The sequence below is a fragment of the Ctenocephalides felis genome, unplaced genomic scaffold (genome assembly GCF_003426905.1).
Source record: "Ctenocephalides felis isolate EL2017-DRISC unplaced genomic scaffold, ASM342690v1 CF-g0.4_SCAFFOLD_00845, whole genome shotgun sequence".
NCBI lineage: Eukaryota > Metazoa > Arthropoda > Insecta > Siphonaptera > Pulicidae > Ctenocephalides > Ctenocephalides felis.
In genome coordinates, this window is record NW_020536999.1 from 90,376,434 (window position 1) to 90,392,587 (window position 16,154).

General features: G+C 32.1%; 1 protein-coding gene across 1 annotated transcript in view; it reads left to right on the forward strand.

The window, feature by feature from the left end:
• Nucleotides 1-11,356, forward strand: part of LOC113362976 (neuronal calcium sensor 2-like) — a 51,696-nt gene extending 40,340 nt beyond the window's left edge. The window contains exons 2-3 of the mRNA XM_026605468.1: nucleotides 8,991-9,131; nucleotides 11,189-11,356. Coding sequence (XP_026461253.1) covers nucleotides 9,021-9,131; nucleotides 11,189-11,356 — 279 coding nt within the window. The 5' untranslated portion in view covers nucleotides 8,991-9,020. The remainder of the gene's footprint in view (nucleotides 1-8,990; nucleotides 9,132-11,188) is intronic.
• The last annotated feature ends 4,798 nt before the right edge of the window (nucleotides 11,357-16,154 follow it).

Consider the following 16,154-nt stretch of genomic DNA (forward strand, 5'->3'; position numbering starts at 1 on the left):
TTGATCATTACAAATCATTACTATTGATTTATTTATTTTATTTATTTATTCATGTACAAGTAGAAATATTGATACACAGATTACAGGTTGACAAGTAGATAGGTAGACAAGTGAAAAGGTAAATAGTTGAGCAGGTAGACAGGTAGACAGGTAGACAATTAGTCAAATAGGAAGATAAAAAGATAGATAGGTAGGCATGTAGACAGATAAGGTAAAAAAGTATATAAGTAGTCAGGTTGATTGGTAGACAGGTAGGCAGTTAGACAAATAGGAAGATAAAAAGATAGATAGGCAGCCATGTAGGTAGATAAGAAGGTAGGTAGGTCAAAAAGTATATAAGTAGGCAATTATACAAATAGGAAGATAGAAAGATAGACAGGCAGACAAGTAGTCAGGTAAGAAGGTAGACAGCTAAAAAAGTTTACAAGTTGGTTGGTCGATTGTAGGCAGATTGACTGGTATACTGGTAGACAGGTAAATGCGTAAATAAATATACAGATAAACAGGTGAACAGATAGGAAGGTACAAAAGTAGACAGGTACAAAAGTAGACAGGTTGACACTTAGACTATTTGACACGTAGGCAGGTAGATAATTGGAGAATTAAACAAGTAGACTGTTAAAGGTTGACACTTAGACAGGGTGACAATTGGACTGATTGACACTTACACAGGTAGATAATTGGACAAGTAAACAAGTAGACTGTTAGAGGTTGACACTTAGAAGGTTGACACTCGGACTGGTTGACACTTAAACAGGTAGATAATTGACACTTAGGGACAGTGGTGACACTTAGACAGGTTGACACTTAGACAGATTGACATTAGACAGATTGACAATTAGACAGATTGACATATAGACAGATTGACATATAGACAGATTGACAATGAGACAGATTGACAATTGAACAGGTAAACAAGTAGACTGTTCGATAAGTAGATCATCTACAAAACAAATATTTATTGATTAAATCTTTACATATCGGGAAGTTTATGCAACTTGCCTTAGGGCAAAATGCCAGTTACTCATAGTATATTTGTCAAATGCAACTCGCCAGGGCATATGCTGCATATCGTTAAATGGGACTTGAAGAGAGGTATGCTAATTTGGTTTTACATATTAATCAATATGTCAATATTATTTTTAATAGAAGATAATTTTAAAGCTTCATTTTAACTAAAAGTGCAACTTGCCATTAGGCAAATCCCGAACACTCTTATGCATGCGACATATCAATGAAAAGAGCCCGAAGAGACGAATACAAAATTAGTATTAGTATTAGTATTTGCTGTCTATTTACATTACATTATATTGCATTATCAACTTGCCAATAGGTCCTTCCCTAAAAAAAAATCCATTGCCCATTATGAGTTTCACAACTTGTTAAGCGACGTTTTATTATTCCACTATTGGCGTGTGCACTAATATTCTAAGTGGCCCCCCGACAATGGACTAAATTCACAACAATGGAACCTGTATTAAACCAGTGAGAAGGGGGCTGCGTTATTAAGTATTGTTGTGGAATAAGAAAAGACTCCGCGCTGTGAATACTAAACGATTCTAGATTGCCTCCGTGATGGCAAAAAGAAGGTTCCGAAAGGAAACGATTTTAGGATGCTTTTTGTACGGTTTTATAAAAGAAGGTTCTATGAAGGAACCGAGGCAAATTAGTTCTACTGGTTACGGTTCCAAGGAGGTCTCGGAGGCAATGAGTCTAGATTTTTTCTATACGATTTATGAAAAAGATTTTGAATGAGAGCACCGTTAAGACAACCATTCTAGATCGCCTCTGACTTTTTAAAATTTAAATAGAAGATTCGAGGAGCAATGTACGAACTGAAACAATAGGTTCTAAGTGGGCACCAGAGCAAAACAATTCTAGATTCAATTCGGCCACGTTAAATTAAAAAAAAAGGCTCCAAGGGAGCACCAGGGGGAACGATTCTTTATGATTCCTGAAAATATTATACCAAGATGGCACCAGGAGAACTTTGTTATATTGGTATATTGTTCTCGTCTTGTTAGTGTTTAAAAAGAATGCTCCATGGGGGCACCTAAATGATTTTACATCGCTTCTGCCATGTTAAAAGTTAAAATAATGGTTCCAGGGGGACCGCCGGATTGATTGGTTCCGTTTGACACTGCAAAAAGAATTTGATTTGTTGGTCACTATTTATGATTTTGTAATAAAAATGAAACTGGGCTGGATATATGTACTAATATCTTTATACACGTGATTGGGTTGTAAAACGGTTTCGATTTTAATCCAATGTTAAAAACTAGTTTTTTATTTCGATCGAGAAGTGAGACACGTTTTGATACGACAATGAGAGAAAGTTGCAGTTTTTTATCACGGACGTTTTATTTGCATAATGCGACATTAATTTAAAGACTTTGTATTCACTTTGAATAAAAATTACTTAATTATGTTGCGTCATTCACCCGCATGCGGCGCTGTAGTCGCCTTATCAAACCTATATGTTTAACGTGTAACTATATTTATTAATTATTTTATTTTATTAATTAAATTTATTTATTTATTAAATTAAATTTTATATATCAAAGTCTAAGAATAATATTGTGTTCTAATAACCTTATGTTGCCTGCTTTGCTCGTGCGCGTCGCTACGGTCGCCTTAGCAAAGTTATAAACCACGTATACTGTCATGGCGACTGACATGAAGTTAGTCTTACAAATATACTTCTGTCATTTTACTTGTTTGTGAATATTAGTTTATTAATTTTATTAGTGATTATTCGATTTAAGATTTTTTTTTGGTCTGTTTAATTTCTAATCTAATAATCAAAAATAAATTTTAATATTTTTTTAGATTCAGTTAGTTTGGGATGCAATAAGGCATTATAAGTAAATTGATTTCGGATTCAAAGTTTTATTTATTAAATTATTTGTATTTATTAATCTGTGAATAATATTCTGTTCTAAAAAAGCTTTGTTGCCAGCTTCGCTGGTGTGCGTCGCCGCGGTCGCCATAGCAAAGTTATAAACCATGTTAACTGTCATGGCGACTGCCTTGAAGTTAGTCTTACGAATAAACTTCGGTCATTGTACTTCTTTGTAATTATCACTTTATCAATTTTATTATTTTACGAATATTCGATTTAAAATCTAATGATAAAAAATAACTTTAAATTTAATTTTTTTAAGATTTAGTTAGTTTTTCTCAAATCATTAGTATTTTATTATTAGAATCGACATACGTTTCGAAAACAGTTGTGTTCTCAACAGGGTTTATTTTCAAACTATATTTATTAGGTCCGTTATAATTTAGACTAAATAAAATATCGATTTTATTTCGCGAAAGTAAACTTTGAATTTGCAAAATAAACATTTGTCTAAAATTAAATCGGATTAAATTAAACAGACGTTTCATTTAGGAAACTAAAGTAGGCAGATTCGGAATTGAAATTGTGTTAGAGATATGAATATTAAATGCAATATGCTTTATTATTAATTTCCTGATAGAGAAGTTTTGCAGAAAATCCGACTTACTAATGTTATGTTTTAAGTCATACTGAATCATTTGACAACGAAATTGGAACATAAATTTGTATGTACATGTATATATATATATATATATATATATATATATATATATATTATATGTATAACTTTATCCTTGATTACTTTTAAAAGTCGTTATTAAATATACGAGACATATTTATTTTCCGCTCAACTTTTCGGTTTTCAATATCTTATTTATTTCTTTCCGTCGTTTGTGTGTGTATCTATTTGTATTTGTGTTTGGATATAAAATATGAAATGGGAGAGAATGTAAAAAAGATTTCCATAATAAGAAACTGTTGTGAAAAATGACTTTTTAAATGACGCTCACGTTATTCCGAGACATTGTCGAGGTACTTTAGACACGACATATATATATCTTATATATAAAAATGGAGCTCTCTTTCAAATGTCCAAGTAAAACTCGAAAACGGCTAAACCGATTTGACCAGTCTTAGTCTTGAAAAATTCGTGCCAATCCAGAGAAAGTCCAAAAGGTGAGAAATTATTAACTTCCCGTAGGGCAAGTTATATTAATCGCAAAAAAATCAAAAATGAAAATTTTTATATATCTTTACGTTTCAGAGGTTTCTGAATATTTTGGCATACCTCAGAAAAAATGGATGTGTGTGTGTGTGTGTGTGTGTGTATGTACGTGTGTATGTATGTGCGGATACAAATTTTCGTCGACGATTTCGGGAACACGGATCAACCGATTTGAATAATTCAAAAAACATTCGATTCGTATTGATAAGGAGACGTGCTGATTAGTTTTTGGCGAAGGCAGGTCTAGCCGTTCCGAAGATACGGGGCAAAAAGTGCCGAAAACAATAACTCAGTTTTTAAGAGAACGGAGCGTTCGGTTTGAATAAATAAGCGAAAAACATTTCACTTTTATTGACAAGATGAAGAATCGATAAAATTTTTATGAAGGTAGGTCTAGCGGTTTCGGAGATATGGAGGAAAAAGTAAAAAAAAATGAGCCATTTGGCGGTCAAAAATGATCATTAGACATAAGCACATCAAATTATCAGATATTTTAAAGAGATTTTAACAATAAGTATACATTTTGTTAATATTCCTATGGGTTCCGTACCAATGCTTAGACAGCGACGCGGCGTTTACGCGCTTTATATTTTGTCCCTATGCAGTTAAAGCAGTACGATTGCTTTGAAAAAAATAGTTCAGATCTTGCACAATATGTCAAAATAAAGAAAAAAAATTTTTTTTCAAAAAAAAAATTAAAATTTTTTTTTTTTTTTTAAAATTTTTTTCGAAAAAAAGTAATTTTTTGTCCAATTTATAGTTTCTGAAAAATCTTATTTTTTCAAAGTAATTTTTTTTCAAAAATGTTAATCGTTTTTAAAAAAAATAATAATTTTTGGCACGGGAAGTTCCAGCAATTTGCCTTAAGGCACGATGCCTTAATTGCCTTAAGACAGAATTTCACTTACAGCTAGTTTCAAAATCGCTTTAGAAACTTTACATTTTTAATTTGAAAATTTTTGTTGAAGCGTAATGTAAATAAAACAATAGACGGTGGCTAATACTTGAAATGTCAAACGTTTTTGACAGATGATGTTCGATTATGTTTAATAGGATGTTTTACGTGAATATTATTTAATTATGATTAAATTGTAGCAAGTAGTTTTGTTTGTAGTTTTATTTACATACAAAAACGTTAGTAATCGGGCCGCAAGTGTTACTAGAAACTCAAAATATCAACTTTTTTGAAATGTTAATATGAAAATGCACTTTTAGCATATTTTCTCAAACACGAAGCTCTGAAAGATGTCATTTGTATCATTATTTACTCATTGGTATTTATAAAACATTTTCTAGGTTATATTATTTTTTATTTATGTTATTTAAATTCAGAAGCTAATTTTGGTATCGATCAAATGGACATTTCGTCGAATAACATTTTCCCAGTTATAATTTCCCAGAATTTATCGAAGAATGGATAGTAATGTATGAAGGTCCGGGGTTAAAAAGGTCCACCACCGATGTGTCAAAAATCAGTAAACTTAAGCATTGTTTAACAACAATATTTGAAAGTAGAGGAAAAAAGATGTATAGCCAGCTATAACCTTGATTTAAAGACTTTGCTATCGGGAGATAAACGGTAATCTTTAAAAATCCATAAGGAAAGTGTTGTCTTCAGTTGGTAATTTTTTAGCATTAGTTAAAAATGTAATTGTTTTGTAAAATACATTTAAAATTAAAATAAGACATTAAACCTGTTTGCCACCTGGCCGTTACAAGTTACTCCGCCTATAGGTAAAAAAGTCTAGATAACAAATTTTAAAATTGACATATTTTAAACAGCAAAAAAGCATCTTTCTACAATGATGAAGTAGCTTTACTGATTGTAGTCAGATAACTGTTCGTTTGACATGTGTTATTTGTTGTGATATATTTGGTTTGATTTATATAATATTTTTAATATTTGCTCAAAGTCAAATTGGACCTTTGTGCATCGCCCTGCTCTACATATATAGTTTTTATTAAATTTACTTTAATTCATCGAATGTTACTTGAAACTTCTCAAAAGTAATCAATAAGTCGAAAGACCAAAAAAGACTTGGATTGGATTATACCATGTTTTCTATAGTAAGTGTATAAAACTTCCAGTTTAATTGTATTGACAAAATATAGACAAACTAATGGGGTTTATAATACCTCATTGTATATAGCATTCAAATAACACATCCTTATACTTAATATTTTTGATTCTCTAGAAATTGTTTAGAATATACGTTACTTAGCAAAAGACAATTTTGTGTTACAAAAGCACATATTATATTTAGTACTCTTTTCTTCACAAAAATTACAAAATAAATGACTGAATGAATGAGTCAATAAATTAAAAAATAACATAAATATAATTAAGGGAATAATTTTTTTTTACGACCATATCTATTTAAACAATTCTAAATGATTTAACAATAACAATAATAATGAATGTATTATTAATGATTTCAAATACGTTTCTTAAGTTTCGTTTCGTTTCCGAACGCGATTTGAATCCGAAAACGGATTCGGGCTAATTCGGATTAATCAGGAGATAAAAATTCAGCACATGGTTCGTCTGAACGAACCAATGACGAAGTTGTCATTGACATCGATATGGTGTCAATGACAATTGACACATGGAATAGAAAATACAAATATATATACATAGTGTGTATGTATGTGTGTGTATAATTTTTGTATTATACTCGTTGAGTATAAAAATGTTCGTCCATTTGAAGAAGCCTTACAAGGGATAAAATTACAATTTGCGCAAATTACTTTGCGAAACATTTTTCTCGTTCGCGAAATGAAAATGGAGGAAAATTTCATTACAGAGCCAGAAGACGAAAACGTACACAAACACGTGTATATGTATGAGTATTCGTATTGCGTCTACGAGGTACTCGGTTCGATCCCACGTACCCGACAAACCTGACACCATCGCGTATTTCACATGAAAATTTAGATAAACTCATACTCATATACTCATTTATATATAATAATACATATTTCACAATAGTTTTGCCTTGTGTCAATAATTTGCATCATGCAGAAGCAATATATGTTTTACACATATACATATTTTTATACCTATTATATATTATATATAAAATATCTTAAAATTAAATATCAAAGGATTCGTTCTTCGGCTCGATACCGTACATTCAACGGCCTGGCATCGTGCTGCAGCCATATATGTTTTTTTTCTAGGTACTGCGGTGCGCTCAGACAATGGATAAACTCTAATATTAAACACTCCTTAAATTAAGGAGTTTTACTACACCACTAGACTTGCCTTCGGGCAGACCACCATGTCGTATGTATGTATGTTTAGGTCTAGTTTCTCTAACACCGTCCCCATTAGTCTGGCCCCATGGGGGGTACCGTAGCACCGCATGGTGCTCCCAAGGGGGCACAAAGTTAAATATAATCCCCCGAAGGCTACGGTTCTTGTTTATCAATATATTTATAGGGTAAAACTTTTTTTTATTATATTAAAAAAATCAGCATACAAAGTTTGTACCAACAGATATATGGTGCTGAACTGTAATTAAAAATTTTAGAATTACTTGTACATAACCTTCAAGTTTATCTCTCTAGAAGTTTGTAATTTTCATTTATTTGTGATTTAATTTAATTCTACATCGGCATCAACCCCACTCGTTTGTTCGTGAAAAAATTAATTAACCGAGCGGCCCCCTTCGGTGCCCCTTGGGGTGCTCCGTCCTACGCAGAGTTTAATAAGAAGGAAAAAGTGAGATAATTGATTGTGATAGTTGTGAAGATTTTTTTTTTTTTTGAAGAATTTGTTACTTTAATTTTTTAATTATTTTTGTGTAGAAATATGAATTTTTAGACAACTTTGAGACTCTTTGTAACCTCATATAACATTAAAAAATGAACTTTGTAAATATGTAAAATGCTATAGATCTAATAGTTTTTTTTGACATATAAATAGTAATAAAATTAATTCAACTAATCAATATTCACAAATTTTATATTTAATAACCGAAAGTTTATGAAACTAACTTCATGCCGGTCGCCATGACAGTTTACATGTATCACAACTTTGCCAAAGCGACTGCAGCGCCATATGCGAATGAATGACGCAACTTAATGAAGTCATCTTTATTCAAAGTGAATACCCAGCCTTACAATTATGTCGCATCATGCAAATAAATAAAAAGTACGTGACAAAAATTGCAACTTTCACTCATTGTTGTATCAAAACGTGCCTCAAGTATCTTGATTCAAATGAAAAAACTAGTTTTTAACATTGGATTATAATCGAAACCGTTTTACAACCCAATCACATTGTACATGCGTAATTGCTCATGGACATGTATCCAACCCAGTTTTTTTTTTATCACAAGAAAGCCATCTTTTTAAAGGGATATGTTCACGTTGCAATGTTGACAACATAACCACATGGAGTGAAATTGTTTAAATAACTTGTACTTTGTACTACATATAAGATTAAATATATAAAGCTTCTTGAAATTTTATGTATATTATATATATATATATATATATATATATATATAGATATATATATATATATATATATATAGAGTTCGGTATGCATTTCCTAAACCCGAACCTTAACCTAATTAAAAGGGTCCGGACAACCTTTTAACCTTTCACCCAGAAATGTTTGACTTGTGTGTGGGCAAAGCCATAAGGCATTTCTATTCGAAAATTGTATTACTCCACATACACACATATTTACACACACGCATGTATATATATATATATATATATATATATAATTTGTGTGTGTGTGTTTTATAAATATCACATAATCTGTCAGGTATTCGATTGATATGAATTATATATTTGCATAGCTTTTTTATGCTAGCAGATGATTTGTAAAGTGGATTCAACTTGTCAGAATTAATAACAATTGTTTATTATTTATCTATTTATTTATTCCGTGTCTCCTTATCTTTGCAGAGCCGATAACAGTCGAGGAACCCTCTCGCCATGGGTTGCCTGTCGAGTAAAGACAAGCTGACGAAGGAAGACATGGATTTCCTGAAGTCGCACACGAGGTACGATGAGGCGACCATCAAGGAGTGGTACAAAGGATTTAAGGTGAGAGGATGGAAAGGACAAGGGTTGGGGCACATATTCTCTTTGGTGTCTCTGGTGCCCGAGTAATTAATTAAAATGATTGTTTGTCGTAATCCTTTGATTTATCAGTAGTCGGTATTGTTGGTATTCTTTGATTTATCAGTACCCAGTATTGTTGGTTCTACGAGGATTTGTTCTTGGTTTAGAACTTCGCATTTTAGCTTGTATGACTGCCAACGGTTATATTACGTTTATACAGATTTATCATTATATTGATTGTCATATTTATCACTAGTTTGATCTAATAGTATTCACCATGTACGAGCGTTTACCACCTGTAAGCGTAACATGTTTTTTCCGCATTTACTACCAGTCACAATCTTGTCTGCAGTTATCATCGATGCACTGCCATCTTGCCTGCATTTACCACAGTTGTGCCCTACTATACATACAATACACTATAGTTTTTTAGCATTATCATATTCACTGCTAGTGAGCACAAACATTCTCTTAGCATTTGCCACTTGTGTGCGCTGCAACTTCTTCTGCATTTAATACTAGTGTGCACTACAAACTGTTCCGCATTTACCACCAGTATGCATCACGATAGTTTTTCATGTACCATGGAGTTCACTACAAATCTTTTAGCATTCACCACTAGAGTGCTCTACGGTATCTGCATTTACCGCCATACGCATTACAGTTCAATTAGCTGTTACTACCAGTGTGCGCTATAATTCAGTTAACATTTACCACCAGTGTACTCTAAATTAATTAGCATTTATCATTAGTGTGCCCTAAATTCAACCATTTAGAGCATTTTACCACCAGTGTTTAATACATTTTGTGCATTCGGCACATGTGTCACTGCAATTTTGTCTGCTCTTACCACCAGTGTTCAATTTAACAGGGTCTGTGTTTACCACCGGTATGAACTACAGTAGTTTTGACCAATGTGCAGTGAAATATTCCACTATTATGCATTGCATTATTATTTCGCATTTAATGCTACAATTCTCTTAGCATTTACAGTTGTTGTGCACTATAAATGTAACTGCATTTACCTCTAGTGTGCACTACAATTTTTCTGCATTTACACAACATTGAGCATGACGATGGTTTAGGCATCTACCACTAGTGTACACTACAAAACATTACAACCAGTTTGAACTGCAATCTTGCCTTCATTTAGTACTAGAGTGCATAACAATAGTTTCTGAATTTACCTCTAGTGTGCAGTACATTAGTGCCAATATTCACCACCTACAACATTAGTAATGCAGACTGGTGGTAAATGCAAATGCTACTGTAGTAGCACACATTGTGGTAAATACCACAATCATTGTTATACTAAAACTATAGCAATATGGTCAATACTAATAGCAGTGCACTATTGTAGTAAGATTGTAGTTTACACTGGTGGTAAATGAAAAAATCTGTTATGGTACAAACTCTTGGAAAATGACTGTATCGTTATAGTGCACACTGGTATTAAGTATCGATTTCTTAAAAAAAACAGTAACTCTAAATTTCACAAATTATATCTACCATCTAATTACTACCTTCTCTTGTGTTAAAATAGCGCCACACTCCATATTTATTGTACCGACGCCCCCCTACCGTATAATTATTACCGCGCGTAATAGTTTTTCAACCTCCTCAGCCCCCCATGTAGAGTATTCCCACACAATTCCTCAAAAGGGGTGCTGCGGCAAACATTACATCGGGGGGCGGAGAAGGGTGCTCCCGTCGAATCAAATTTGTGAAATATAATTAGGGCAACGCTTCAAAAGTCGAACGAGAGCGTGCTCAATGAACATTTGCCACGATGGGGGGCCAATGGGGCGTAACTTAAATTGTAGTTATGTAAGTACTCGAGAAGGGAATAAAGAAAATACGCAATGACTTTGGAATGTAGGTTGTTATTGAGTTATTTAAGAGGCTTTGCCGAACTGTAAGCAAAAATGTTAAACATGAACATAGCTTTGTATGTCGCGTAGTACCAATTGTATTTTTAACTATTAGCGTGAAGATAGCCGCGTACCATAGAATTGTTTTAAATGTTTTTTTTTTTGCAGCAAGACTGTCCGAATGGCCGACTGACTCCTGCGAAGTTCGTCGATATGTACAAAATGTTCTTCCCAAGCGGAAATGCGGAAGAGTTTTGCGACCATGTCTTCCGGACATTTGACATGGACAAGAATGGATATATCGACTTTAAGGTAACTGATAGAATTTGTTTTTGATCACCAGTAGAGTCCTAATTTTAAGTATGCTCGCCAGTATAGTTTACTTTTTTTGGTCAAATCCATTTCGTCAGCAATGTTACTTGTCTAAATCGTAGTTGTCTAAATCTCGAAATAATGCTCGTTTACTGCTTTATATAGATTCCAAGTATCTGACCTGTATATTCTAGAAATTGCGAGATGAAGTCTCCAAGTCTATATACAATTTACTCGTCAGTAGGGTTCTATTTTTTCTTATGTTCAAATCATATTCATTCATCAGCAGAAATAATCCAAGGCGCATATTCTCGAAGATCTGAAGATTGTTCTGCTGCTTTTGATAGAGTCCACATCAGATATCAATTAACTCCTTATTTGAGTTCTTCTTTTCACGTTCAAATCATACTCATCCATCAGCAAGGTATACTCCAAAGCGCAGATTCTCGAAGATTTGAAGGTTTTTTCGCCTGCTGCTTTTGATAGAGTCCACATTTCTGATCAAATACAGTTAGCCCTTTAGTAGAGTTCTACTTTTCACGTTCAAATCGTTATCATCATCAGCAGAAATACTCCTTAGCAAGGATTTTCGAAGATTTGAAGTTAGTTTTGCCTGCTGCTTTTGATAGAGTCTGATTAGATATCAGTTAGCTCCTTAGTAGAGTTCTACTTTTCACGTTCAAATCGTTGTCATTCATCAGCAGAAATAATCCAAGACGAGGATTCTCGAAGATCTGAAGGTTGTTCTCGCCTGCTGCTTTTAATAGAGTCCATATCTCTGAACCATACGGATTCATTCTCCACATGTAGACTTCATCAGTTTTTTCTGCAATTTGATACATAGTTTTTTCGTCAGCAGAGTTCTATTTTTTTCTTCGTCACCAGTCAGTAAAATTCTATTTTATTTTGAGTCAAATCATATTCATTTGATAGCAGAAATAATCCAAAGCGAGGACTCTCGAAGATCTGAAGGTTGCTCTTGCCTGCTGCTTTCAATAGTCCATATCTCTGATCCGTACGGATTAATTTTCGACATGTAGACTTCATCAGTTTTTTCTGCAGTTGAATATTTAGTTTGCTCGTCAATAGAGTTCTACTTTTTGGCCGTCAGCAGTCTGTAAAGTTATATTTTATTTTGGTTCAAATCATATTCATTTGATAGCAGAAATAATCCAAAGCGAGGATTCTCGGAGATCTGAAGGTTGTACTTGCCTGCTGCTTTCAATAGTCCATATCTCTGATCCGTACGGATTCATTCTCCACATGTAGACTTTATCTGCAAGTTGATATATAGTTTGCTCGTCAGTAGAGTTTTATTTTGGATTCGTTCTTCATCAAAAATGTAGTTCTCGGAACCTTTTGAGTCAATATTAATCTTAGTGTCCATGTGTCTGATCCCTACGGAGATACGTAGCACTTCATCATTATAAATTTATAAATTTATAACGATTACACAACTCACGGAGCTAGAAACTTTCTGTCGTGTTGTTAAAACTTTAAACGACACGAAATAAATCTGTTTGGAAAAGTTACAGTTTCGAAACAACTTTTGCGAAAGTTTTAGAACTTCTTGTTAAATTAAGTTTCCCCGATTAATTTGAATCAATTAAAATACTTTGGATCACTATACTGTATTAGGAGAAAAAATAATGATAAAGTTTTGGATAGGAGTTTTTGGTGGTAGATAGGTGATTGGTAACAAGTTTTTGGAACTTTTTATACAGATTGATACAAGTTAGATAGCTTAAATTATTCAAATCTAGTTATCTATATTTAGATAGTTATTTTGATTTTTTGTGACACCAGATGATTGGTAAGGTTTTTAATGCACTTCACACATTGTTTAAATCAAATCGCAAATTAGTTTTTAACTTGTGCATCATTTTAGTATATCTCGTATAACTTTTAAACAATTCGATAAATATAGATGATGTATTTGGTGAATTTGTTTTAAACAAATTCATCTATAATATTTTCTAATAAAATTATATTGAAAAGCAACTAATTAATGATTAATGAATAAAGAATGATTAACAAAATTATCTTGAGGAGTTCAAGAAAGCATTACATTCTTGTTTCGTGCATCATGCTAGTACATCTTGTACAACTTTTAAACCATTCGATTAATATTAATGATGTATTAGAGTTAATTGTTTAAAATAAAAGTAGCATCAACATTGTCTAACATCATAACCCTCTACAGCAACTTTGTATACTTTAAAACGCCATTCGAAAATTCTTAATTTGTTTTGACATTGTACTCGCTATAAAGATGCTGCGGTTCATAAAAATATTCATAAGTCGAAAAGCATTCGATTGATATGGATGATGTATTAGAAGAATTTGTACAAAATAAAATAATCTATAGTCTAACAACAACAGACCCTATAACAACTCAGTATTTTCAAAATTGTTTTAAATTGGACACAAAATTTATTTTTTACATTTATTTCAAGTACATTTATTTATTATATCTCTTGTAACTTTAAACCATTCGATTAATAGGATGATGTTTGTTGCGTATTTGTACAAAATTAAATAATCTAAAAAATTGTCTAACATCTGGAATCTCTACAACCATTCCGTATACTCATAATCAGGCCAATTTGAAGAACAAATATATATTAGACGTCCTTGTGTGTGTATATTTGAAGGAAAATCAATAAAATGCCACAAAAAGATATTATATCACGAATTCCGCAAGTATAAGTATTATAACCTGTATATATATATATATATATATATATATATATATATATATATATATACAATTGTATGTATCGGAATAAATTACCTTAGTTAAAGGAGTCTCCTGTGGCGGAGCACCCCGTAGACATTTATATTCATCCTTTCATTATTTTCGTATATTTTACATTTCTTTGTTCCAAAAATATAATAATAAGGATACTCATCGTTTTCAAAAACAAAAAAGACGTTTTATCCTAATCGCTCTGAATATAGAGACAAGGTTTCGTACCAACATAATAATTGATAATAATCAAAAATGCAAAAAAAAACAATATTTTTTATTGGTTTTATAGCGATTTATAAGTGACCAGTTGTTGTAGGACTTCATTGTATTAGACAATGTTGTAGATGATTTAATATAATAATAAGGATACTCATCGTTTTCAAAAACAAAAAAAGACGTTTTATCCTAATCGCTCTGAATATAGAGACAAGGTTTCGTACCAACATAATAATTGATAATAATAAAAAATGCAAAAAAAACAATATTTTTTATTGGTTTTATAGCGATTTATAAGTGTACACAGTTGTTGTAGGACTTCGTTGTATTAGACAATGTTGTAGATGATTTAATATAATAATAAGGATACTCATCGTTTTCAAAAACAAAAAAGACGTTTTATCCTAATCGCTCTGAATATAGAGACAAGGTTTCGTACCAACATAATAATTGATAATAATCAAAAATGCAAAAAAAACAATATTTTTTATTGGTTTTATAGCGATTTATAAGTAGACCGAGTTGTTGTAGGTCTTTGTTGTGTTAGACAATGTTGTAGATTATTCAATTCAGAACAAATTTCTCATATACACCATTCATATTAATCGAATGGTTAGGAAGTTATACGAGTTATACTAAAATGATGTATGAAGTAAAAATCTGATAAAAGTTATTATAAACAATTTATAGAGCTGTAGAAGTACACGAGTTGTTGCAGGACCTTGTTACGTTAGACAATGTTGTATATTATTAATTCAGAACGAATTTCTCATATACACCATTCATATTTATCGAATGGTTTGGAAGTTGCAGGTGTTATACTAAATTGATGTATGATGTAAAAATATTTTGTAAAAGTTATTATAGACAACGATACAAATGGTGTCGATACAAGTTATAGGACATAATTTATTTTTTCATTTTTCTTTTACTTTCATTTTATGTTAATTTTTACAAAAACGGCTTGGCCGATCGTTGCACAATACTAATCAAAGCAAGATCTTACCGAATTATATCAAATGGCTTTGAATTTTGGCTATCACTTGGTATATGAGAAGGCTTAGACAAAATGGTTCAAGTACTCACATGTTTTTTTCCAATTTAGGGTCAAGCGCTTCAGAATGGCTTGTTGAAATCCCTTGTCTTAAGAAATTTAGTTTACCTCGCGCCGCGGAGTACTGCACCACTTGATTTGTGTTAATCAAGTGCAAACTTCTAAAAATATTGTTAAATCATTAAACTTGTTCCTCGGAACAAACTCTATTTTTGGAACCCCGTAGCTTTTCAGGGCAGGGGTCAATACACACTGATACAGATCTATTATCAAATACACAATTATCGATATTCTTTATTTTTTACGTAATTTTCAAAAAAAATGATTTAATTTGTGGTTTTAAAGTTAACCGAGATAATTTAATTTTGTACAAATTATCCAAATGCGTCATTCGTATTAATCGAATGGTACAAATGCTACCATGTTTATAACAAACTAGCAACCGGGCGAACTCCGTTTCACCACCAGATGGTTTCATTTTATGTAACATTTCGTTTGGTGATTAAAAGATGAAGAAAAAATTGCCTACTGTTGAAGTTGAATAAAAATTTGAACATTACACGTGATTGATTTGATGGTTTCCAATTGAAATGATAGGAAACGAATAATTTATTTTTACTTTTTTTGCACAATTTCACAGTGAACACAATGCCGGTTTGTCACATGAAATTAACTGAGCAGAGAACAAAGAGTAGCTGTCAAACAAATGAGTAGCAGTCAAACAAAAAATATTAGTTTGTAGTACATACTAAGTATCAGAGATTACGCTGTATGTGAAAAAGAAAAGTGTTTTCCACTTT